Source organism: Taeniopygia guttata, chromosome 2 (genome assembly GCF_048771995.1).
Source record: "Taeniopygia guttata chromosome 2, bTaeGut7.mat, whole genome shotgun sequence".
Taxonomy (NCBI): domain Eukaryota; kingdom Metazoa; phylum Chordata; class Aves; order Passeriformes; family Estrildidae; genus Taeniopygia; species Taeniopygia guttata.
Window position 1 is genome coordinate 77480090 of NC_133026.1, and position 26813 is coordinate 77506902.

The 26813-nt window shown below is 42.0% G+C and overlaps 1 protein-coding gene across 7 annotated transcripts; it reads right to left on the reverse strand.

Moving 5' to 3' along the window:
* Positions 1 to 557: 557 nt before the first annotated feature.
* Positions 558 to 26134, reverse strand: OTULINL (OTU deubiquitinase with linear linkage specificity like). Of its 7 annotated transcripts, XM_041714643.2 has the most exons (9): positions 20152 to 20255; positions 14222 to 14268; positions 10346 to 10505; positions 10220 to 10251; positions 10024 to 10115; positions 7740 to 7889; positions 6826 to 6954; positions 4317 to 4589; positions 558 to 3221 (listed from the first exon to the last, which is right to left on the reverse strand). In XM_041714643.2, the coding sequence occupies exons 3-9, from the start codon at positions 10423 to 10425 to the stop codon at positions 3042 to 3044; spliced, it is 936 nt and encodes a 311-aa protein (XP_041570577.1). In that variant the 5' UTR covers positions 10426 to 10505; positions 14222 to 14268; positions 20152 to 20255; the 3' UTR covers positions 558 to 3041. The 7 variants fall into 7 exon arrangements, with proteins under 7 accessions (XP_041570577.1, XP_002187738.2, XP_030122955.1 ...); XM_002187702.7 differs by lacking the exons at positions 14222 to 14268; positions 20152 to 20255 and adding an exon at positions 25952 to 26134; XM_030267095.3 differs by lacking the exons at positions 14222 to 14268; positions 20152 to 20255 and adding an exon at positions 22633 to 22654.
* Positions 26135 to 26813: the final 679 nt, after the last annotated feature.

Here is a 26813-nt window from a genome sequence, read left to right on the forward strand (position 1 = left end):
ACACAAATGTCACTTAGTGAGAAGAAGAAGAAATTTCAGTGTTAGAACTGAAGAATGAGGACTGACAGTATTTCTTTTGGAGTTAAAATGAAATACTGAATATGGTTCATACATTTTTTGAGATGCCGTTTTTTTAAAAAGATGACATTCAAACTGCAAGACTTTTTACTCCATCACAGTAAAAGACAGACTTTTCTTCAGCTGCTCTGTTGAACTCTTAATACACATTTTCAAGTCTGGGGGAAAATCCAAAGCCAACTCTGAGGCTTCAGTATGGTTTCTTCTTCTTTGCTAAACTAAAAGTAGTAAATAAGAAATGCATCCTGACTTTAGCTGCCCACAACACTGCTTTTGAAAATATTCCTAATGACTGTGTGCTTCTAGATTTGAACAGAAAATTTGTCTCTGCCACTGACTGGAAAATATCCTGCAGCACCTGTCACTTGCATAGGTACCAGTTTGTTTCAGATGCACTTTATTGAGAATCATTTTCTTTTTAATGTATTTTTCTTATATACACACATCCCCACACACATATATATATATACACGCATGTATTTATTTACATGTAAACAGATATTTATTTTTGCTTTATACATATGTAAAATATATTATCAGAGAACTGGTTAAAACTCAGTGCAGCCTCAAACCTGTCTCAGTGTTTCTTAGGAGCCTCTCTATATTTATCTCTAAGACTTGTGATTATCCTCACCTGAAGTTCCTCTGTTGTCATCTCCTATTTCTGTTCCTGGCATGACTTGGCTGACTCCTGATAAGCCAGGAGATCTGTTTCTTTATGTCCTTTCCGGATTCTTGGGACAACATTAATCTCACCTAACTTCAAATATCTAGAGCAGAGAGAGTTATGCTGATCACTGTCAGCTCCCACTACAGTCAGTGAAGAGAACCAGTCCCTTCTAGAGACCTATCCCTCTGTCTGCCTTCCACTGACAAGGCAGAAAGCCCTGGCTCAGGTGACCTGGTTCAGATGCAAATATCCAAATTGGCAAGGTAAATTCCACTGTCTGTTTTAGATTTTTTATTAATTCCCTGCTATTAATATGCTCAAGATCACAAAAATGTACATTTTCACAATTTATCACTTTCAGCTGGAATGCTTTTGTATTACTAAACACAAATAATATGCAAATCATTAAAAAGCTCACTACAAAAATACATACTTATTTATGGTATGTCTGTTTGTTCCAAAACAAGAATAAAATACAGACAAGTCTATTGATAACTGTAAATGTTACTGTTGATGCAAAACAGATAACAATACTCTACACTTAAGTATTATAACTTTCTCCCATGCAGAGCAGAACCAAATCTAAAATAAGAAAATTATTTCATTCAGTGAAAAAACTTTAATAAATAAAAGTACTTGCTATGCTAGTTTTGATGAGATGAAATTATTACAGCTATCAAGCCTTCTTAATTAAAATCTACAAATCATTCAATAGAAGTGAACTCAAACTTTCAGGAAACAAAACAGCTACAATACAGAACTAAGGCATTTGTATTTATAAATACATATATACATATATACACACAAATAAAAGGAGCATAAAGGGCAAAATAGCTTTTTTTACACAAAGGAACTGAGTACACTCCGCCAACCACAAGCATTATCATGAAGATACCTCATGCAACTACTTTGGCTCCTGCAGGCCCTCTTCCCATTTTTGCTACTGGCTTGCATTTTATCCTGCAGATTTAATAAAACAAACCTGCCTGTCCCTCTATACCTCTAGGATAAGGAAAGGAGAGGCTTTGTTTCTTAATAAATCTCACCCTCTTTAATACAACCATTAGACTGTGGCATTGTAAGCTTTTCACAAATATTTTGCAAGATCTAATACTTTGTCAAGTTAAGGTCCCTTATTTTGAAATAATCAAAACATATTGATTCTTTTGGAAAACAGAATTGAGCAAAATGTTCCATGTAGGAAGGTAAATCTCATTTTCCTTCCTGGACAGACTTCTTCAAATACAGAGGTCTAAATTAAAGATAGCAATCTTAGGCAAGGAGATTAATACACAATCAGAGGATAAAATATATATGCAACACTGCTGAATTCATATAATGCATAAAAATTTAGTATTTTCTGAAAATGCAGTGGTTTTAGCCTGTATTCCACGCACAGCTTCTCAGATGAATTGCAAAGGAAATCTTGGCAGGTAATGTTGAAATCAGCCCTTAAAGGATTTACAAGTTGACCAAAGCCATATGCAGCCACTGGGTGTGACTCTGTTGTGTGTTACTTGTTAACACTGCCCTTTTTACCCTAGAGAAAGGGATGTGCTGTATTCACTTACACAGGAGAACTTCCATTCATCTGTCACAGTATTCCTGTGTTGATTTTTTCCCCCTGTGTGAACAGTTCTTCCCCTTCAGGGATCACCACTGGGTGCAGACAGCTCCATTTCCCATGTCTAAAGTTACGCGCAACCTGCCACTACTCGCTCTGTCCATCCCTGGAGAGAGGTGCTCCGGCAACAAGGGAAGCCAAGTGGATTTCAAGCAGCCATTGCAGAGGCCTCAGGTTATATCCTCCCTTCCCCAGTCAATCCAATTTAAATACCACAGAATACAAACTAGGAGCCCAGTATTTCCTTCTTCTGTGATTCATCCTCCATAGCTAGTGACAGACAGGAGTAGGGAAAGGCAGTCATTGATTTAGGCACTTGAGTTTAACCCATCCATGGATGTCAGAGTAAACCCTTAGGCTAGCAACAGAAAACCTAGCACAATCTTTGCCTTCGTTGTCAGGCAGTCCAATTTTTTTTGTCTGACAGCCCTCAAACATCACATTCTTTTGCCTCAGACCGTATAGCAATATATTTTATAATTTTTATGGCTGACTGATGGTGAACTGAGCTGCAATGGGAAAGCAAAATGTTTACACAATAAACCCATAAACCATTTTGTAATCATTAATGAGCATTCTTAGGAATTTACTGCTGCTGATTAGAAACCTAATTCACTGGAACTGGTCATTCACTATACTATACAAAGGGAAAAATAAGTCACTGGTCCTTCACATTCTGAAAAGGGGGATGTGATAGTAGCGGTCATCCTCAGTCAGGAGAGAAATCTCATTCCATTCCCTTCGGTATTCATCCGGATACTTTACTTGAAATTCCTCAGTATTAAATCTGTGCAGTCTGTAAACTCTTATCTTTACTTGTAGTAAGTATCCAAGAAGAAACAGTTCAACCTAAAAATGAAAGAAATCAGTTTATTTCTTTATTTAGTTCTAGGCTTCGAAAACTAACTGTAGATAATCCAAGTTAAGGCAAGTCATTTAGCTTCAAAACAGTAGACAAAGAATAAAAAGGGCCCTTTTGCTACTGGAGTAAGAACATTAAAAGTTTGAAGGCATTCCCACCAGCCCTTCCACTTATCTTTTGCATGTAGAAACATTCCTCCTCTGGCTGACACCATACATAAACCGCTCCCAAGCCAGCTCACACAGCTGATTGGAGAGCAAGCAAGGAATAGCTGTTACCAAGATTGATACACCCTGAAAAAATGGGAAGCCTGCCACCTTGTGATCACTATGGAAAACAGAGAAAGGAAAAAAAATCTTGGTACATCAGATAGATGAAACTGAAGAATGGGCATCTTCATTGATACTTCTTGAAATAGATTGCTTTAATCAGGAAAAAAGAAGGTTTGGGTAAAGTTCGTATCCTTAGGCATAGCCAGACATAGCAGAACTTGGTCCAGTTATAATCAAACTGCTCCTAAATCTGACTGCATCACATTGGTGTGATAACTGAAATTGATTATAAAAAATAATTTCAGCCATCAGAAAGTGAAACCATTTGCAGAGTTACAGTGTGGAGTTTTTATGTCAGCAATGAACTTCTCACTAATTATAAAACAGGAAACAAAAACCTTAAGATATAAAGGTGATTAGTAGAGTTCTCATTACCTACTCATAATAGACATTATATCTCATGAGAACCAAAGGGTGGGAAGAAAAGAGAGTGATGCTATAGGATTTGGCACAGTGGAACAGATAGGAAAAGCAAAACAACTGGTCAAAACAGTATCATCTAAAACTATTACATATCAAAATTACTATTGTTCTAAACTATGTCTTCTTGATAATCTGTAGCATTTATTTTTGGTCCACTCTTACTACAGTTTGTTTTTTTTCCTGGAAGATAAATGGCTATCCTCAGTCCACTTCCCCACATCTCAAAAAAAAAAAAAATGGGCCAGCTATCATGGATGATGTATAATATAATCACCTAATCACTACAGAGATGGAGTAAGTTTTATGATTTTTCATCTATATCCTTACCTGGTCTAAGCAAATAGAGTCACCTATGGAATTCAGATGATTCATCATGAAACTCAGAGGGTCAGATGAAGAGTCACGAGCAAAGAGAAGGCTAAAAAGGTTGTGTACGGGTTCATCACTGCTCTTTATCTGCTCATAGGCTTCGATAACTTCATAGAGCATGATGAATTTTATGGCCTCATATAGTTTGTATTCCTTGTTTTCATCAGAAAACAGGGTATTACACATGCTTCCTCTTTCTTCATGATCTCTTGTAGTACTTATTTCAGCCCACTGGAATGCACACAGAAGAAGAATATTATTAAAATTATTAAGAATTCTGTTTAACACAAAAGGCTGCAAAACAGGAACAGAAGCATTGTCAAAGTGTAAAGCAGCTATTAATTGACAGAGCCCAGCCACAACAGCATTTTCAGGCAGCAGCCCCCATTCTAATCAAGGCCAATGGTTTGAGGTACAACAAGGCCAAGTGCCAGGTCCTGCCTGGGTAACAACAACCCCAGGCAATGCTACAGCCTGGGGGCAAAGTGGCTGGAAAGTGGCTCCGTGGAAAAGAGTGGAGAAGTAGGAGTGCTGGTCAACAGCAGCTGAACATGATCTACCATGTGCCCAGCTGTCCAAGAAGGCCAAGGGCATCCTGGCCTGTACCAGCAGTATTGTGGCCAGCAGGAGCAGGGCAATGATTGTCCCCCTGTACTCAGCACTGGTGAGATCACACCTTAAATCCTGTCTTCAGTTTCTGACACTATGAGAAGGACATTGAGGGGCTGGAGTGTGTCCACAGAAGGGCAGCAGAGCTGGTGAAGGATCTGGAGCACAAGTCTGATGAGGAGCAGCTGAGGGAGCTGGGGGTGTTTAGCCTGGAGAAAACAAGGCTGAAGGGGAAATCTTATCACACTCTACAACTACCTACAAGGAGGGTGTAGCCAGGTGGGGGGTTGGTCTTTTCTCCCAACTAGCATGTCACAGAACAAGAGGAAAAGGCCTGAAGTTTTGCAAGGGGAGATTTTGATTGGATACTAGAAGAAAATTATTCATCAAAAGTGTTGTCAAGCATTGGAACAGGCAGTCCAGGGAAGTGGTTGGAGTCACTGTCCCTAGAGATAATGTAAACTTGTGGACACAGTTTAGTGCTGGGTTAATGGTTGGACTTGATGATCTTAAAGGTCTTTCCAAACTAAATGATTCTATGATTCTATGACAATGAGCTGGGAAAGGCAGCAAAGAAGCCTGTTAGTAAAAATAGGCAAAAATCCATCTCACTGGCCAATCATCTTTATAAGAAAAAAAAAAAAAATGAAGCTCGGAGCTATACCTTATGCCCAGTAATAGCATAAGGCATCACAGAGTTGCTTTGAAAAATTTCTTAATTGTAAAGACTTATTCATTCTTTTAACTTGAATTTTTTTCTTAAAAATGCAGGTTAAATGCTTCGTGCACTAACATCAGCTAAAAGAACTACACCAAGCTAAAAATGAAAGCCAAATAACCCAACACTGGGAAATACAAAGAGCAACCAGAACAAAATGATAACTGCACATAACAACTACCAGGCCCATCTCAAGAAGATGCAACTGTCACTTTGGCACAGCAAGGGTGCAGACAAGGGACCAAATAATCTATTTTAATCCCTTATTTTTCTTTCTAATGCTTTGTTTCTAGAGCTTAAATTAATGTGTTTGGTTTGAATTTTTTTTGTTTGGTTTTTTTTGGGGTTTTTGTTTGTTTTTGGTTTTTTATGTTTTGTTTTGTTTTGGGGTTTTTTGGGGGGTTTTTTTGTTTGTTTTTTTTTTTTTTTATTAACAATTACTATCACTGCAGATGTGCAGAAACCCCAGAGGAGCTCAAGTTGGCCTGGTCTTGACAGGCCAACTCTATCTCTCTTTCAAAAGGCTTTGGGGCTACTAAATCTCCCCAGGTTTTAAGTATGAATTATATTAAATAAGAATACTATAATATAATTCTTATATTAAAGAAGAATTATAGTCCTGGGTTGGGAATTATGGCAATCTGGCAATGCTAAGCAGAGGGGGCAGTGAGGCTGACAGGTCTTTGTAATCAAGTGCAAGCTTACAGAGAGAAATTATAGGAAAAATGGATAATTAAAACATTTAATGGGGATAGAAGTATAGAAAATACTATTGTTTTAGAATGAAATGAACTGCTTGTTTGCTCCATTCCAGCTGGGGAGGAATCCAGAAGCATCTCATAGAGCATGTGTATTTTTAATCAAAATTATGAGATACTTCATGAGCCACTTGATGGCAAGGACTAGCTGTGGGGACAGTGGCCTCCCTAACTTGCAGGGAACTCCTGAGTTCTTGGCCTAGTAGATCACCAAAACCTGGATTGCCCTGCAGAAGAGGTGATGGCCTTCCCAGCAACTCAGCAGTCTGAACCTGGAAGGGAGGCTGGCTGCCCCACAGATATGCAACCAGAAGTTCCTTAACTCTGTCTGAACCCATTTCTCAAGGTTTTTATTCCTCCCAACCATTTCCCAGATACTCACGTTTGTCTTTAAGGCCTCCATACATTTGCGCAACTTCCCAAAGGCATTGGGACCCGTGTATCTTTCTGGCCCAAAACTGTATTGTTGAATCCAGTTACAACCTTGAGAATACAAAAGCTTTTCAGGGAGCTGGGAAAAAAACAAAAGGCAAGCTAATCATAACCATAACAAGAAGCAGAGTATAAAGTTATATAAACTTGTCTACATACAATTTATGATGTGGTTCTATCAGCTGTTTGTACAGTTTAAACAACAAAGTAAATGGACCTCACAATTCAAATGCTAATGAAGGAGAATCCACTTAACTGCCAAGTCCTTAAGAAACTTTTAAAACAGGGCCAGCCAAAAAAAAAAAAAAGATGAAAATATGCTCTCAGCAAAATATATAACCCACACTCTGGAAAAGCTGGATACTTCCAAATTCAGCGAGGTATTTAGGATTACAGACACCTTCCAGTCTGTACATGCTCCTCTACAGGCAGGCACTATAGATCCCACCTCCCTGCAACTATGTCCTGCCAAAGCTCCTGGAGTTCAGGGCAGGATACGTGCTGTTCCAGCAACACAGTAGCTCCCAAGTGAGCCACTGAACTCTGCATGGATGTGGATGGGGAGGATGCAAATAACCCGTTGTGTTAAGGGAGTGACATCTAGTAGGATGACAGTAACATTCATCCATTCACTTTTACTTTTTTTTTTTTTTTACATAATTTAGACTCATGTTCACATTGGTATATTTAGATCAGGGACAGTTTTTCAATTAAATGTATTTCAATGAGTTTGAAAAACTTATCTTTAAATTCCGATAATGATTCTTCACTTCAACAGCCAACATATCCCTTTTCACACTGAACAAGGCTTCCTTCTGCTGTGCATGGATAGCTACAATGTGTTCATTTATGGAATGAATTTACCTTCAATATATCTCTTTCCTTCATCCACGAAGGGAAAGGAATGCCTTGGCTGAATATCTGAAAAAGCACCGCTCTTATTACACTGTAGTTGTCTCTCCTGACTTGTCTCAGGTACTTGATATGATAGCTCCTGAACAATTCTTCATATGCCTAGAAAGAGACCAAGAAAAATTAGCAATAAAAAATATTAAACTTTGGAAAAAACACCCATGTTGTTTAAAGTCCAATTCCAAACTACTCATAAGAGGGAGCTAGGAGAACAAGAGAGTATATTTTTAAGATTTATATACACAGAAATGTTAAACAGCATGTTTTTTGTAAACACCTTAGACTGGTGCTGCCCATTAAGAGTGATGCTGCATTCCTTCCAAACCCAGCAACTCGTTCAAGTCTCTGCACTGTTGCTACTGTAAGCATCCACATGATCAACAAAACTAGAGCAGATCAGCACAGATTTCTGTGCGTAACAGCATTAACCTCAACCGTTTTACAGTTTGCACTGATATGTGAGATGCAGCAGCAAAAGGGCAGGAACCAGTATCTGGAGAAAACTCCTTTTGGCAAACACCATCTCCTTACATTGACCTGAATCCATTGTGCAACACTGACCTGAGGCAGAGCAGATCTGGCAGCACTGTGCTGAAGTGGACAGCCCTTGGTCCAGCCACACACTCTGCATTACCACTGGCTGCCATCTGAGGCCTTGTTGAAGCAATTCTGAGCAATAAACTGGCAGAGAATTAGGGAGAGGACTCTACAGTCCCACAGGCTACTCCATCACTTCCAGTTTGCTTCCTGAAGGGGGCAGCAGGATGGTCTCAATTCCTCATCCTCTGTCTTGGTTACTCCCATCCCACCACCACTTCTCAGCTGCACTCTGTCTCCTTACCCTTATTATCAGCTGAGATAGCAAGCCTTAAACTCTTTCTGCTGAGGGTGTTTCCTGCTGTTTCAGCAAGCTTGAGGGCCTCAGAGAAGCCTCTTTCTAGATGACCTGCTTTATCAGCTCACCATCTAAGTGCACCACACCCAAAAGAGGACAGGAGCCAGCACAGAAGAGGGAGAGGGACTGCTTAGCTAGGACAAAGCGAGAAAGAGGGAGAGACATGACAAACATGTTCCTTTTGAGGACAGCAAGCATGATATGCTGGATCTCACAAGACCTCATCCTAAAATGTACTCCTTACCATGGCAACTTCTACATGATGCAACCAGACAGCCACTGACTGCTCCATATACAAGAGTCTCCTTTTCGGGTCTGGTCATCCAGAAGGCTCATAGATTTTCTGAAATGCTTTTTGCCCAGTATGGGCTTGCAAATTTATGAGAAGTTTTGTTATCTTTTGTTACTTGTTCCTCCAAATAGTTTTTGGCCTTGTGTGTTGTTCTGTGAACTCTTCGTACTGCTGTGTTCCTGCATTTAACGTGGCAAAACTGAATCTTTTCTCTGTTCATCACTTGAATGCTTGAATTTCAGCTTTTTGAAAACTATCTTATTTTTTCTACAACCCCTTTATGCTACTGTTTATCCATACCAGCTTCTTTTTACCCTTTAAGTCCTTCCTGTTATGCATTTGCTCTGAGGATTCCGACACCGTGACCTAAAGCCAATGCATGTCAAATACACCGGAGCAGCTGAACTGCCTGTCTTGCCAGCTGCGCCCTGTCCAGGAGAAGACAGCACCAGACAGAAGCAGCTGGGCTGGGATGCAGAGCTGGAGCAGAGGGACTGTGCCCAAAGGCATGGGATGGCCACCATCCAGCACCCCAGCTCCCTGCCTGCTGGGCAGCACCCAAGCTGCCACAGGTTAGATGCCAGCTCCTGCTCTGCCTGCTGCCAGCTGCAGCTGATGATGCTGGAGAGGGGAAGGCTGCCAAGCATGGACCTTCAGAGCTTGGAAGAAAAATAGATATGGTACTTCCTTCCTCTCTGAAGTAAGAGTCTTTACCTTAAATCAAAGGCTGGCCAAGTGACAACACCTAAGACCATATTATTTGGGCTTTAGCACTGGGGACGATTTTTCTTTTTAAGGTCGCTGTGTGGGCTGCTGGTTAGAAGAGGGAATTTAGAATATGTACAAGACTAAAACCTGATCTACATTTTAACCTGCACTGCTGCACTCTATTTAGATGCCTGTTCATGCTCTCCCCTTTGCTTTTCATTTGATTGGCCAGTGCAGCAGGCTTTGATAGCTGCTGCAGCTGTTCGCACTGAAAGTGTTACTCCTTTCCCGGGTGCTGGTTCTCCCCTGTCCTCATGCAGAGATTAAAATTTAACTCTTACCTCCCTCATCTGCTTGGCCTGCTTTGTTTCTCCTTTCCATTCTCTTGCACTATAACCAAGTAGATCAACTTCTGGCAGCACACTGAGATTCCCTAAATTGACATTGATTCACAGATTAGTTACATTCTGCTGTTCTGCAACTAAAGGGAAGTTATGAGGGTCATTAATGAATGTGGAGTGACAACATAAAGCTTACTTATGAGTTGCCTCTGAAGGTAGTTGCTCCACCTGAAACATAAATGATAGAACAGATGTTCAAGGTCAGTATTTACTGAAATAAGCAACAGTATTGAAGACTGAAGTCTGCATAATAAAAACCTACCGTTTCAGCAGCTGTGCCAAAAAGCTGTACAGCCTTCTACAATACCAAAAAAGAACGGTGAGGAAGGACATGCTTAACATTAGCTGCACTTTCACTTTTTGCCACACGAGACACAGGGATTCCTTGCTGGCTGTTTTCCAGGACCACACCTCAGGCCTTCCTAAAAGAGGGATCAAAAGAGAGAGGGAAAAATCTTATCACTATTATAAAGTACTTGTTTCTGTTGGTTTTCTTGCAAAAAGAAAGATCATCCAAACATGGTATCACTTCAAATGAAACACAAAACATTACATGCAAAAGATTAATATACTTTACTTAATGCACATAATTTATGTACTTAGTTTTTTCAAGTTTCTAGGGGCTTGGGCGCACACAGTTCACATTTCTACTTTATCTTGCACACAGTGAAGGCTACATATATAATTACAATGGAGTCACAGGAAGACTGGTATGTACTGCTCAATAACACAAAAAACCCATTTTTTTTTTTTATTTCAGGATGTGCTGATCTACAGACCTGTACTGTCATTATTTTGTTTCTAAGTCATGGCTTTAAATACCAGAGGTTCATAGGACTTACTTGTAATCAACAAATGGGCCATATAGGGCAATATTAGCTGACTAAGCATGACTGCATGGGGAATTAAAAGAATGTTCCTGCCTCAATCTGGGTAGGTTTAGGATCAATTTAAAACTCCAGAGAAAGATCCTCCCCAGGGATTAGGCAGAAAGCTCAGGTCATCATCACATGCTCATTTCACAGACATTAACAAGGACAAGATTCTGTTGCTCCCCTGGCATTACTGATAAGATTAGGGAAGGTTATTGTTGTCTGTTGATAAGGAGACCTACAAGTGAGGAGACGGCCTGGAGACTGAACAGTTGACGAAGGCCGTATCTGCTCCCTAAGTGAGAAATTTGTCCTCTGGAAGAAATTTGAATATAGGAAATTCCCAGAGCTCATGATGAACAGCTGCTCTGTTATTAACTTATTTGTTGATTTAGTACAAACCTTTAAAAGAACTCAACTTTTTATAGAGGCATCCACAGAGAAAGCTGAAAAGATCCTTCTCCAGGGAGTCTGCAGAGGGGATTACTCATTCCACATAATTTTATGTCAGCTAAACTTCTGCCCCTCCTGGCTTTAACAGGAAATTTAAGAGGGGATTAAGTTTTCCTAGTAAATTAAGCCCATGCACTGTGGACAACAATCCAGTCAAAGAATTATGTATCAATTTTAACCTTAGCAACAAGATAAACAGCGATGCACTCATTTTTACGATCACTGTTGCATGTATACAGAGCACTGGTGATACTTGGCCTTTCCCAATGTTCTGCTGTTTGAAGAAGTTTTATTACAAGATTTTGTATGGAAGTCATCTGGTGGTGAGACCCAGACTTTGTCTCTCCTGTAAACTAAGCACAGGTTAAGAGCTGTAAATGAAAAAGTGTCCATAAATTTTAAGTAATCAGAGGTGGGGTTGGGGTGCTAGTTCTGAAGGTCCAGAAAACATTTATTACTGATGCCAAGTAACAGACAACAAAACATCAGCTGTAAGGTTTGGAAATGGAAAACTTCATAGGAAAACCAGACATTCCCACTTACAGCTCACACGCACATATAAACACACTCCCACTTCCTCCTGAGGAACACTGGTAGGCATATTCCCAATAAGCACACAAACTTCTACCTAGAGAAATGACAATCCCAGCAGAATCAAGTAAATGCAATTTTTTCTCTCTCTTCTTTAGGACAAAGGCATCAACATTGGGAAAAAAAAAAACTCAGTGGACTTTGAATAACTGAATCTTCTGTCCACTAGAAGGGAACCTGATGTCTCACAGATGTGCAGCCTATGGATCAGTGGGTATTCTGGATTTACACCGTTGTATGAAAACCAATGATGATTGAAATTAACACTAATTTAAATATAAAGTATCGAAGGAAAGTTGCAGCAGACTTCAATTTCATCACTTAAAAGAACTGTATGGTCCACTCCCACATTTGATTTTGAACAAACGGGCTTTATAAAAAAATCAAGAGCTGTTCCATCTGTTAAAATGACATATTCTGCATTATGAAGAACCAGAAATACACGTGAATGCAAAATTTCTTCCCTTACCCCTTTTTACAGGCAGAAAGATGAGAGCTCCACATCAGTTTTAAAACTGAATCAAGCAATATTTTGAAAAAGTTTTTGACGGTAACAACCCTGAAAAAACCTCAGGCAACTGGAGTTCAACAATCTCTCTTTCAATGCATATGGTTAAGAGGTGCTTGAGCAACTGTTCTTCAAGGAGTGCTGGGAAGCATAGGCTTACTGGTTTCCATCAGAAGCACAGATCAGTGTCAGAGAACATGAGATAACCAAATAGTGTTCACCTATTTATATTTAATATGGGTATTTCCCTAGTAGAAAGCCTAATAGGCGATGGGAAAAACCTGCAAACAAGTGCTTTTGAGTATTTTTGCTACACTTCCATTGCAGCATACTTCATGAACTTTCCCTTCTGTCAAGGGAAAGCTGCTGTTTGAACAGCACTTTGTGATGCAGTTAATACTTTCGGTGCTTATGTCACACTTAGGAATTAATTAAATTTTTTATGCAAGTAAATGACATTTAGAAGTAGCAGTTGGATCACAAAGTGCTGCTGGTAAAAATGCTTCATGAGCATAAATTAAAAAAGGCAGCAGCTTAAAATAGATCTTGCCACCCCCCTACCTGCACCTTTCAGAAGTTTTCAGAAACCAACGAGCAATTAAATTAATAACACATTAGTGGAGGGAATAAAATAAACCCACAGATTTTTAAACCAAATCCATTCCCTGGGATATGGGCACAAGTCATCCTGCTCCTCAGGAGGCAGTGACAGGAGCAGTTGGTGATGTGACCAGCTGCTGGGCTTCCATCTTCTTGAAGACTGACTGCGAGCATCAGCATGACAGGGAGGCCTGACTCTTTGCCATGCAGAAATTTGGAAGAACAGAGGCTGAACAGTGCTGGAGTAGATCAGGAACTGATAGCAGAGTTTACAGAGCAAGTAGTACACCATGTTTTCTTTTCATGCCACATCAGCTTCCTGCTAGTCAGCAGGAGAGACACACAGAAGAAAACAGAAACAACAAAAAAGGCCAGAAAAAAAGATAAGTAAGGGACGTCTGCAGCATCTGTTTCATTCTCAAGTAACTCAGGAAGAATCTCTAAAGGATTTGTGTCACATTTGACTCCCTCACAATCTTTTTGGAGGCTGCCACCTTAAATATGCATAATCAATGAAATGCAAAATGTCAGAGATCAGCTTGGTAACTAGCAGACAGCACTGTATATGCATTACTGAATATTCCAGCATGCCTGATCGTTCAGTCACCCTTTACTGTTTTTCTCCATACCATTAACAATGCCATCAGAAAGATAACAGAACGTCTTCCCAAATTAAAACCTGACAGAATTATTTCTTTTTGGGACATTCCTCTTCACCATCTTTTTGGTACTGAAAGCAGGACATAGCACTTGTCACCATAAAGTGGTCAGGTTTCATACTCCCATCACACAAAATTATGTTCCTTGTTCCCAAAAAGCAGGTATACCCTCATTCAAAGAGGGAGGCAGAATGTGGGACTCCACTGTGCCAGTCCTTATGGTGTCCCACCTGAACCACTCCTTCTTCCTCTGTTGGATGCAGAGCTAGGAAGGGAGATCCCTCAACTGAGACATGCAAAGCTTGGCATGGAGGACCAAGTCTGCCTGTGTTCAAGGTGTGCATGCAGTTCTCTTCATGTCGTTGCACATTGCTATTTTTCAGATTATACACCATCAGCACCAAGGTATGTTACAGAAAAGGCAAAACCCCTCTTTTAAGGGAAAACAAACTTACCCTTAAAGAGCAGGCTCAAGCATGATGCACGTGTACATAGACCTCAACTGAATGAACCAAGAGGGAGACACAGAAAAATGATTAAATATATTAATTCAATACCTACACAAGATTGCATCCCATTAGTGTTTAGAAGAGGGAAATATGCCTTTTTAAGTGATGCCAAGAGATCACAAATTCTTTGATTTCCCAGTTTATTATCAGCACCACGCAAAAAAAAAAAAAAAATTACTGAAAACAGATCAAACATGTACCAAGATATGTGAAAAGCACTGCTTAATAATTAGTTCATTACAAACCCTTCATTTACAGAGTAAAGCAATGTCAACTTGTTAAGCAACATTCATGTTCTAACAAATAGGAGATGAGGATCTCACCTTGGTATAATAAGAAAAAGAAAATAATTTCCAGACAAATAAGGTAATTGTCAGTGACTTATCAAAAGTTCAACCACGTCTGCTGATCAGATACCCTCTACTCAAAAAACCCAAAAAACAAATGAGAATGCCAGCCCCAAACCACAAGTAGAATCACACAATTATCTAGAAAACAGAATAGTTTTGGTAACACTGAGGCCCATCAGTTGCAAGAAAGGTTTTATTTACACAACTCTTCCACATAGGGCTGTCCCAAGTGCCCTCTTAGCTCCCTCAGTCTTTTTTCAGAAAATGTGGAGACTATAGAGCTGGCAGTCTTCTTCAGACTCCCTGATCACCAACAGGAACTGCTGATGTTAATGTATCTATCCATGTGTGACAGAAGTTATTCTTACTGTGCAGCAACAACCATAATGTGTTCTTACCTACTGGGTGATTATCTAAAATATACCCTACTACAATTACCTTTACAAAACCAATTTCAGCTATATAATCAAGATATGAATGCATTCCTTAGCCTACACATGCCATTTTCTCTCTACAAATGCCTACAAGAACAAAAGGAAAGTTCAGTTCTTCATTTCCTGTATAATCCAGCTTCCTTGTTAAGGCACAGGGTGCTTCATCCAAGATGAATAATGCTTAGCCCCACTTCCATTTAAGTAAGAAAAAGCATGACAGAAACCTTCTGAGAATTGACAGTCCAGAATACTGGACGAGAAACACATGAAAAGCATTTCATGTCATTAATGAAACATGAATCTCCCTAAAACTCTTATTCCTATTAAAAAAATTAAAACATAAAATAACCTTCATTTAAAGAAGCAGCCTCTGAAATCTCTGCTACTGTTTTTTTCTTAATGTGGAAAAAATTCTGTTCCCATTCAGAATTGCTATTTAATGCCTATACATTTCAAACAGAACTTACGTAAATGCACTAAATCTATTATTTGAAAGTAGCCCACTCTAAGAATTCTTATTGTGCCTGCTGCAGAGCTGCATGTTGAGTCACCCCTAATGCCACTCATGGTTGTTTCACAATTGTCAAAATGCTTTTCTTTTTTTTCTGCCACGCTGAATCCAAATGGATATATTAAAGGAAATAGTTTCCTCCTGTACAAATACCTTGGGTTTTTATGTTGATATGTGAAGATAACTGAAACCTAGTTGGGGAAAAAAAGAAGTCTTACTTAGCAATAACAATAATTTTTCTTCTCCTGATTTTTAAATCTTGTTTACTAAACAGAACAAGACTTGCACCAAGCACCCCACCCTCCAAGGATGCACAGTCATTAGGCGGCAGGGAATACCACAAGCAGCATCCCTCCTGCTCTCTCCAGGCAGAGGTCCAGTGGCAGCTGCCCCACTCCTGGAGTTCCCCTCTTCAGGAAGTGCCCCCGGCTCTGCCTGGATGCTTTGTAAGCACGCAATGCAGGACAGTCCAATGAATTTTAAGCTACCTCTTGATAAAAACTTACCCCAACTGATATCCAGGACAACAGCAGGATCAAGTAACCCAAGACAAACAGAAAAATCAACTCTTCTGAGCTTGTCTACTCAAGCAAGGAGAAAGCCAGCCCTGTCTCACCAAACTACATCCGTGTTACTTATCATTCCCATCTCTGTACAGGTCTGGCTGACACCCCACACAGATTTTATTTCTATCTTCATGGCCCTCTCCTGAGTGTACCTGATTCTGTGTGCAGACGGTGCAGAGCTGTGTATTTTTCACATGGATTATTAATTACATATAATTTATGAGTAATAATCACAAATGATTAATATCTCCTGGTGGTGCACCAGATCACAAAGCCTCTGCTTCCTCAGCAGGTATGTGCAGAGGTTATTCCAGCAGTGTTTTACTTGCGTCTTGCCCTCTTTCAAGATTGATTAGAAGCACAGAGCAATGCCAAAGAAAGCAAAATATCAAAGCCATCACTCTGAATGCAAATGGAAGAAATTGGTCTTGCAGCTCTTCCCTTCTGCCTCTCAGTGTCCAGTCAAAGCCAAAACTTCAGATTTACACTGCAGAGCTCATGGTATTTGTATGGAAGTAGCTGGACTGTTTAAACTCTGCTCTAAACTGGCATATTTTAGTTAGCTCAAGCACACAGGAGTCCTCTGCCTTTTTATGAAAGTGCATTACCAGGCACTTCTGGCCTAAAATATTACACACAAAAAAAAGCATACTGAAAGGTAAAATTGACTGCATCAAGATAGTAACTGAAATTTAAGTTACCGCTCAGTGTAATACCAATGTCAGAGCTAACAGAAACATTTCAGAAAAATGTGATTCAAGAACTCAGAATATTCTGTGCAAGAGCTTTCCACTTGTAAAAGCACATTATTATTATTAGTAGTAGTATTATGCATAATAATATCACTGTCATTATTGTCATTGCTAATGCACAGTTGGTATTTTTACAGACATTTGGATGCAAGAGAAGTTTCACATGAAGCACTCCAGACATCAATTGCAGGGATCAAGAGACCACAGCTCCCTGACACTTCTGCATTTGCTCAAACTGCCAAAACCAGACAATTATGTGGCAAGGACTAAACAAAATACAAACCATGCACTCCTGTAAAATGCACTTAAGTGTGACCTTGCATATTGAGCACTTTTTGAGGGGCTAGCACTTGGCAGAGGCAAGACTTACTTTCACTTGTAAAGTAAGAAAATGAAATACAGGGTCCTGGATACTTTCTGACATGGAACCCAGCATTATAATTTTTAAAATTCTTCATTTCTATGAAAACCCCTGTTTTTAAGGCTTTGGCCTTTGGCAAGAACGTCACAGCTGAAATTCATGTGCAGGAAATGACCCAAAATGAAACCACAATTGAAGGACAATAAACATATCTCCAAGCTGCTCACAAACAAGCCCCTGGCATGGTGCTGTGCTCAGAGCAAAACTGGGGAAAACGGGTAGGGCTTCTCTTTGTCATACAAACAAACTTGAGCCAAGTATTTAAGTTTGCAAAAGACTGATTTTGCACAAACTTGGCAATTAAAACCTTGCTGATCATTTGAGGGAGGCAATTCCAGTACCTAAAGGGGCCTACAGGAAAGATGGACAGGGACTTTTTACAAAGGCATTCAGTAACATTACAAGGGGCGATGACTGAGAGCATGCTTAGGTTAGATATTAGATAGAAATTCTTCACTGTGAGGCTGGTGAGGGACTGGAACAGGCTGCCCAAAGAAGCTGTGGATGTCCCACCCTGTAAAGTGTTTAAGACCAGGTTGGATAGAGTTTTGAGCAACCTGGTCTAGTGAAAGGTGTCCCTGTGTATGGCAGGGGGTTGGAACCAGATGGACTGCAAGGTCCATTCCAACCCAAGCCATTCTTTGGTTTCTTGGTGGCAGCTGACCTTCAGGCAGTGCCAAGCACCTTGCCTTGATGCTGCTTTGCTGCACAAAGGCAGACTTGATGTTGGTCAAAGCCTCAGGGGCACCACATCGTATCAAGGCACTAGTTTAATGCTAAGGCACACATTTCTCACTTTCATAGCATCATTTACCCAACATGACTACCCTGCCCTGGAAACATAAATGCTGAACACTTCAAATATGTGGAAAACCTCAGTAACATATTAGGTATGGACAAGGCACCTGAGATGGGGTCCTGCTGAAGTAGAACTAGTGAAAGGACCACACACTGAACATATAGAGCCACATCTTGCCACGCCTTTAACCCTGCACCATCACAGAATATGGCTCAAGTAAGACAACTCACATATTCTGCTCACTCTACAGCAATGTTTGTTGAAAGAAAAGTGTGGGCAGTACAAGTTGCCTTGCTTGACACATCCCTCTGCACAGGTACATGGTGGGATCTGTCCTCACTGGTGTCATGGGGACAGGAGCTAGAGACACGCACTTCCTCTCTCTGCTGAGAAGTTCCATAGGCTGCAGAGAAATCTCAAGCACTTGGGTCTGGATCTTAAGGATGCCAAAATGCATAGTGTGCAGAGCAGAGAAAAAATAGGAAGAAACTACAAGCACAGCATAAGGCTGAAAATAAAAAACAAAGAGATGCTGACTTCCAAATTTCTCAGAAAATTAATGAAGAAAGCTGTAGAAGTTTTGAAGTATTTTATGTTTGCCTTCACTGGAGCCCTCTCAAGAAGTGGACAGTAGTCCCCTTATTTCTTTTTTGTCCTCATTTATGCTGGGATACAACTCTTACAGTTTTTTTGTTATGCTTTTATGTTATCAGGCAACAGATAGTCCAATCGTGAGTTATATTGTTTTGGGGAAAAAAACCCAAACTTTTCATCAAATCCACTTTTGTAATATACAAACCAAACTCTAACACCTCAGAATTGGTACAAGATCCCTATCAACAAACTCCCCTCTTAAAACTGCCAGTGACTGCTTTTACATTGCTGCAGCTGAAGAAGTGGAACACGTTTTGTATCTATGAAACTCTGACCTTTCCAGTAATTAGTAGCTGTTTCTCTGTCTTTCTGAAAAGTACAGCATTATATTCTGATCCAGAGCACTGCAACCATGCACTGAGGAACTGGCATCTGCTATGCTGGAAATCCCAGCAATGGAGCACATAGGCAGAGTTCCCTGTTGCTGCTACATGCTGGCACCAGGCCAGCTGCATCAGCCCAGAGGAAGGAAAGGATGCCCTGTGTTCACTGGGCCTACCCAAATTCCATCTTAGCAGAAAACTGATTCAGGGCCAGATGTCAGACAGCAACTCAGATTACTGTTTCACTTTAAAGAGTACTATAACTCTTTAAGTAGTCAGACTGCCATCAAAATGCCATTAGGCAGCGCAAAGGTAATTAAAAATATAATTTCACACCCTAAAACAAGAGGAGATTAAGAAGCTCCTTAAGGTAAACTTTATACCATTCTAATCACACCCAAATTTAGTTATGCAAGTGTAATTAAAGCAGTGTAATTATATTACATTTTGATTCCTGAGCACTGGTTATTCCCTATGTTTTTAGAACAAGTAAATTATAACCATAATCATATCTCCTAGGACAGTTTGGCACTGTGACTCCACAATTCAGCTGTGTGGGGTCAGGAGGTTCAGCAGAAGTATTTCTGAAATCTCAAACTAATTTGCCTGGGTAGTCATGCAAGCTCAAACCTTTTCAAACATTAAGCTTAAGAAAAACTGCATACATTTTTGAAAAACCCTTTCATGTTTGTTGTCTGATCCTTGGTAGATAAGATGTGATGACTCAACTGGAAACTGTATCTAAGAAAAAAGGTGGACTGTGGAATTGTGTTATTATATGTTTTATTATGTATAAGTTCATTCGATGTACCCCCCCCCCCGCACTCTGTAGCGACCCCCCGGGTTTTCCCATCTCCCCCCGCGGTTTGCCTTCCCGGGAAAGTGCCAAGTCACTGTGTTTACATCTCTCAGACCATCTGTCAGTCACGCGGCCGGCTCGGCAGACAATCTGGGACCCTCCACCTGTCCATCCCCCATTGGGCTTATCCCTGCACCACACTGACCCCAGACCCCCCGTGGCGTTATCCCATTGGCCGCCCCGGGTTTCCCCTGTTCGGTACTTAACCCGCGGGCTGGGGATGCCCCGGGCTTTTCTCCCGCCCGGCCCCTGCGTGCTGCTGCCGCCCCGCCACCGCCGCTGCCGCTCCCGCCGCGGTCTTTCTCTCTGCCGGCCCCCGCGGCTGCTCCGCGGCCGCTCCGCTCCGCTCAGCCGCCACGGCCGCTGCCGCCGCGACACTCGCGCGTGTCGGCCACAGCGCCGCGACCCCGCGCTCCGCCTCTCCTGGCTCGCGGCCAGCTCCGGAGCGCGCTGCCCCGCCCCCGACCGGCAAGGCGGCACGAACAAACTCCAGTGCGGCACGCTGCAGCCTTTTCGGTTTTTGCTTTCCCAACCAAGCCGCAATAAACCGGGATTCTGCCACCGGGAGAAAAGTTTCTCTCTCCTTTTATTCGCCGCGGGACTCGCCTTTTGCTCCCAGACCCACGTAGCACCGGCCGACGCCCGCGAGGGCTCGCTGGAAAAGACGGAAATTGCCCGCGCTCTCCCCCCCCCCCCCCCCCCCCACCTCCGGAGCTAGCTGGGACAAAGGGGGGACAAGAGAGCACCACGACAGTGGACAGAAAGTCTTGATGCAGAGTGGGAAATGAACACCACCTAGGCAGGCAACACGTTCCAAACAGTTAAAGTGAAAAAACCTTTTATACAAAAATGGCAAAAAATTTCAAAGTACAAGAATTATTTTTTTTATTCCAAATACAGATACTTATCCATAAGAGCACTTAGATTTAAATGCTGACCAGCATTTTCACGCTGTTTCTCCCCTGCAAAATCAATTCTAGCACCCTTCACCTGGTAGTGTTTTATAGCAATAGGAAAATTACATCTTTTCCTCCTACCATAAGGAGACCCCCTCAGTTTCTAATAAAATTATTTTTCCACTAGCAAAGAAATTAAATCTTAAAGAAGCACACTTCAGTGACTACAAAGAAGCTTTCTTAGCATGTCATTACTTCCTGTTTCACATATTTTGCCTTTGTTTCACCACTTGCTGAAACTGGAGCAGGTCAGAGGACGGAAGTGGGAATAACGGTACTTGCACATATTAGCAATTAAGCAGGTAGCACCGTGCTAGCTTAAACTCACTCACTAAATACCACAGAAATCTGGTTCTTTCTCTGCTGCAAAAATGAAAGTATAATCTGCATGCAATTTGCACAGCTCCTCCGAAGAGAAAACAAGCTGGTTTAGTAAGTAAGGCAGTGCAAAATGAGAACAGGATAATCAAAGTAGAGATGTACCACAGAACATACAGCAGAAAAGCAAGTCGGTAGGGTATGGTATCCTCAGTCTAAACGACCACTTCTCAGTGACAAAAGAGATCACAGGATCATTTAGGTTGAAAAAGGCCTTTAAAATCTAGCCTGTTAATCCAGCACTACCAAGCCCACCACTAACCATGTCCCCAAGTGTCTCATCCACATATCTAATAAATATCTTTAGGGATGGTGACTCAACCACTTCCCTGGGCAGCCTGTTCTGATGCCTGAACGCCATTTCAGTGAAGAATTTTTCCCTGATATCTAATCTAAATCTCTTCTGGCTTGACTTGTTACTTGAGAGAACAGCCCTACCTGGCTACAACCTCCTTTAGGCAGTTGTAGAGAGCAAAAATGTCAACCCTGACCCTTCTTTTCTGCAGGCTAAACAACCCCAGTTCCCTCTGCTGCTCCTCATAGAACTTGTGCTCCAGACCCTTCACAAGCTCTGCTGCCCTTCTCTGGACACACTCCAGCCCCTCAATGTCTATACTGTAGAGAGGGACCCAGAACTGGACACAGGATTTAGGTGTGCCCTCAGCAGTGCCAAGTGCAGTAGGACAATCACTGCCCAGGTCCTGCTGGCCACATTCTTGCTGATACAGGCCAGGATGCTCTTGGCTTTCTTGGCCACCTGGGCACAAGCTGGAGGATGTTCAGCCATTCCTGACACCGAGGACCACCCTTCCTGGGTCCTCCTGAATCACACCTGCATTTATAAGCCCCTTTTTCATAAACCTTCACCTTTCTGATTGGAATACAAGCCAGTCTGCAACACGTAAATTCATACTACACACAGTAAGTAAAAAAGAATCCAAGAAAATTACCTCCCCCGAACCAAAGAGCCAAAGCCCGGCCGAACACCCGAGCTGAAAGCGGCGCACGCTACTGTTCTACAGCCGCGATCTCCACGCGGGTCGGCGCTAACTCCGCACTCAGGACACAGCAGATCCCCAGGGCAGCTCAGCCCTGGCGCTCCCGGCACTTCCCGGCGCCTCTCCCCAGGCGGTGCCCGGAGCCCCCGGCCCCGCACGGGCGGGGGCACAGCCGGGCGGTCCCGCCGGGGCGGCCCCAGGAGCAGCTTTCCCTACCGTCACTTCTGCCAAGGGCCCCCAAAGAGCCAAGTGGAAAACAAAACGGGAAAAAAATAAAGAAGCGGCAAATAAAGCCAAACCCTCGCCGCGACTTCGGGCACCCTCTGAGCCCGCCCAGCAGCCCCGCCGCTCTTCACCCGCTCCGCGCTCTCCTCCTGCGCCTCCCCGGGATCCAACCCAGCGACAAAGGCACCGCCCGGGGCGGGGATCCGCGGGGCCGCCCCGCTCCCGCTCCCGATCCCGCTCCCCATCCTGCCTGGGAACCGGGAAGGAGGGATAACCCCGGCACCGTCTCTCGGCCTGTCCCCAGCGGAGTTCTCCATTTCCCCAGCAACCCTTGCCGCTCCTCCGCCACTGAGACACAGCTTGTGCTTGGTGTCACACCGCGCTCTTTTTCATTTTATAGCAGCATGGAATCATGCCATGGTTTGGCCTGGAAGAAGCCTTAAAGATCATCTTGTTCCAACCCTCTGCCGTGGGCAGGGACGCTTCCCACTAGACCAGGTTGCTGAAAGATCCATCCAGCCTGACGCTGAACTCTTCCAGGGATGGGGTTGCCTGAAACACTTGTAGGGATTCCAACTCCCTGAATGGAGATCAACACCATCATCATCTGTTTGAAATATAGCCATTAAATGTAAACACAACTTAATAACTTTGAAGTTATTGGTTGTTTCTTGTTTTTTCCCTGTCATTAAATGTTGATTTCCTCACTAATTCGCTCTTTGACAAGATGGTGTGCATTCATCCAAAAAGAAATTTCCCTTTGCCAAGTACCTTCCCTTCCAATAGACTTTTATGTGACTTTTCTCCTAGAGGTATGTAGAGAATTTGCATAGGCTGGTATATTTTCTTTTCTGGTTACACATTAAAGAATAGTTTTCTTCTATCTTGTTAAGGTCTTAGGAGGAAAAACAGAAAGGAATTGTGTTGGTCCCAACAAAGACATAAATATTTTACAGAATTGCAAGCAGTTTGCTCCAGTGCAGAGCCAAGACAAACTTACACAGTCTTCTGTTATTGGATTTTGTTTGTGTTTTTTCCCTAAAATATCACAAGATGATAAAGTGGTTGAAGATCAAGATTTTTCATGAAACACAGAAGAGATTTGTATTGCCTGATGAATATCAGATTGTTTGTCCCTCCATCTCAGTTAATCTGGGCAAGGAACAAAATAGGCAAAACCTGCTAAATATTGGTGTGCCAAGTATTCACTTAGTTGCACTTGCAGAAAGCCATAGACACATTTTTACAAGTAAAAGAAAATCTAGGTTTAAAATCCAGATAAAAATAGCAAAAGTAGACGGTTGACTTAAGAGGCCTGAAGCTGTCAGTTGTGTAATTAGCACTGTGTGCTGCTCCATCAAAAAATCTATTTGAAAAAAAAATTTCATAAGTGCCACCTCTGTGCCTCTCCACAGCATTGGAACCGGGATGGAACCAGGATTGGAACACCGTCTGGACTCACAGATTGTGTTTAATGTAGCTGTGTCTTAGGAGCTGCAGCTGAGAGAGATGCTGCCAGGATATAGCTCACATGGTATCCACCTGTAAAAGGCTTGAAGGTGACTGGAACTTATTTACTTTATTTCCACATGCTGTCTGCTGTTATCACAAACTTCAGCTTCCCTTTCCAGCTTTTTTCTTGCCTTGGCCAGGCCAGTGTTGGGGGCAGAAGATGGTTTAGCATTGCAGTCAAATCCAAGTCTGCATCTTTCTGCCTTCTGTTAATCTGTGTTAAGATTTTAGGATTTAATTGGTGATTTATTTGTGCAGGCAGGCATGAAAGTGAATGTTTATCTGGCTGCTGACTCATCAGAGGAGAGGGATGAAATGTATAGTATAATGTCTACAGATCAAGCTCTGTATTGGTGAGTCCTTCCCACTTCACAGCTCTCTGCTCTCTCCTCCGTGCATTTGCAATCTGGAGCATGGCCTTGAGCCTCTATACGTGGGAATGAGCCCTGGGACAATCAATCAATCAATCAATCAATCAATCAATCAATCAAAGATCACTTACCTGAAACCCCTTGAGAGACTTTTTAAAATTAATACTGTCCATGGTGCTTTTTCTTTCTCCTTAAGCTCTTTCTGGACCTTTCTTTGAGCCAAGAAAACTCTCAAGGACCTTTTTCCATTTGCAGACTTTGGCAGGAAAATGTCTCTCCTCCTTGTGAGTGAGATGGGACAGCCTCTACCTGCCTCCCTCCTTGGTGCTGGATACATACATCACTGTATGACTGAGCCAGGTAACACACAACCCTCCTGCAATGTTGGACTGGTCTGTGTGTGCTGTTTCTGTTAAATGAATATGGGTTAGGATAATCCTGGAGACAGCAAGCAAGATCCAGATCTGAGCTGGGATCAACAGCAGAAACGGAAATAGAAGCTAACTGGAAGGCAGTTTCTTTCACAAACTCTGCAGAATTTGAAACATGCTGCTACAAAGATTCAGAAAACTTCAGAAAATGCCAACTTCTCCAAAATATTTCAGAGAATCATTGAATGTTAAGGGTTGGAAGAGGCCTTGAAAATTATCTCGTCCCACTCCCCCTGCCAGTGCTGTTATCAACTTCATGGTCCTTCTCTGGACCTGCTCCAACAGAACAATGTAGGGAGACAGAGAAGGCCTCATACAGCCCATGCATTCAGTAGGTTTCAGCAGAAATAATGCATTCTCTGCTCTGCCTCTGTGTAGGCAGCAGCTCTGCAGGGACAAGGGCACACCTCCAGGGAGCTCCAACTGGAAGCAGCCTAAATTGGATTCTCTTCCTCCAGACTTCCTGGTCATGGCATTTGGCATATGTTTCTGATACTCAGACAAGGCTATATGCTGATGGCAAAGTCCTACTGCTTTGGGATATTTATAGCATTTTCTTCCTTTAGGGGAGTATTATGAATTTTCCCACAACATGAACCTCCAGGTTCTTCTGCAGGTCATGACATTTCCAAGCTCCAGCCATGACTGTGACTATCTCCCTCTGCTTGTACCCATGAGAGAGTGCACAGCAGTTATAGCAAAAATTTATACTGAAAGCCATTGCTAAACAAGTGTGAAGACATTTTAACTGGGTCTATTTAAACCCACAAACCAGCAGCCAAAGAAACTGCTGTGCTCATCTGCAGGTGAGCAGCAGGATTATAATCATGGCACAAAGAATGTAAGCAATTCCAAACGAGTGCTGAGACAAAGGCAACAGCATCCAACCCAGCAAAAGTAGGAAGTCTAGGTGCAGAACTGGTGTCAGCTTCCTCCTTCAGTTTTTCAAGACCATTTTTAACAGTCAAGAACCATTTCCTTGTTTATTGTAACTTACTGCTACTATCAAGGGCAGGCAGTCTGACACATAGGTAAAAGTAGCACCCATGCAGCTGTAATCAGCAGCACAGGATTTTCTCTAGCTGATCACTAGCTTGTTGACATGCCAAAATTTATAGCACAGCTTATGAACTTACCAACACTTCTCTCTGAGCTAATTCTGCTTCGTTTTTCATGTTCAGTGAAGTGGTCTCTGTTCTTGTTGGCCCTTCTGTCATGTTGCCTCTGCATGTCCTCTCCAGAGTACCACTCCCAGTTGGGTTTCTTTCCCCTGACTGCTTTTTTTCTGGGGTTAGAAAAGGAGTCGCTACAGACTCAGCTTGTCTTCACAGATCAACAAGCTGTAAAAGGATCTGGCTTCCTGTTTAATTTCCGTTAAAGTCTTCAGAGTCACACAGGCTGTCTATGCTTCTCCATATCCAAGCCACAAGAAAAAAATTGAGCATAACTCAGCTAGTTATAAAGGTCACATTGCTATCTCCTCCTGCATCTCCCAAGTTGTTGGAGGGATGGAAATTGCAGGGTGCTTTTCAGACTGTGATGTAGCTGGTCTGTATCTCAGTGGTAATCCACAGAGTCACAGCTTCTCATTTTCAGCTCCAGTGATACATTTCATTGCTAAGCTCTTAATATTACTTATCCTGCAATCAATGTGACTCCTGTAGAAACAGTCGGACTATGAAGAGGAAACAGGTGGTCCACACAAACATCCTTTCCTATGGTTATGGACGATGCTATGTAAAAGCAAAGTTTACACAGGATATGGTTAAATCACTTCACAGGTATGGGATTTTTATCTAGAGTAAGCAAAGGGTCCTTCAAGACAGTCTTTGCTTTTCCCTCCTAACTCATTGTTCTAAGTTAAATGAGAAAAAGGGTTTCTTACAGTTTAAGACTATTAATTGCTTCTTAATTCTGCTCTTGGAAGATATATCACAATACCACAGCTTACAAGTTCACTAAATCTAGTCTCACAGTCTGAAAATACCCACAAGTTCT

What these genes read in the sequence shown, in the direction of transcription:
- OTULINL (XM_002187702.7), bottom strand. Translation starts at nt 26,045, where the DNA reads ATGCAGAGGCAACATGACAGAAGGGCCAACAAGAACAGAGACCACTTC. An exon ending in AGGCCAAGCAGATGAGGGAG is followed by an intron (nt 7,890 to 10,023) that starts GTAAGAGTTAAA and finishes GTCTCTTTCTAG; the next exon opens with GCATATGAAGAATTGTTCAG. An exon ending in AGGAAAGAGATATATTGAAG is followed by an intron (nt 6,955 to 7,739) that starts GTAAATTCATTC and finishes TTTTTTTCCCAG; the next exon opens with CTCCCTGAAAAGCTTTTGTA.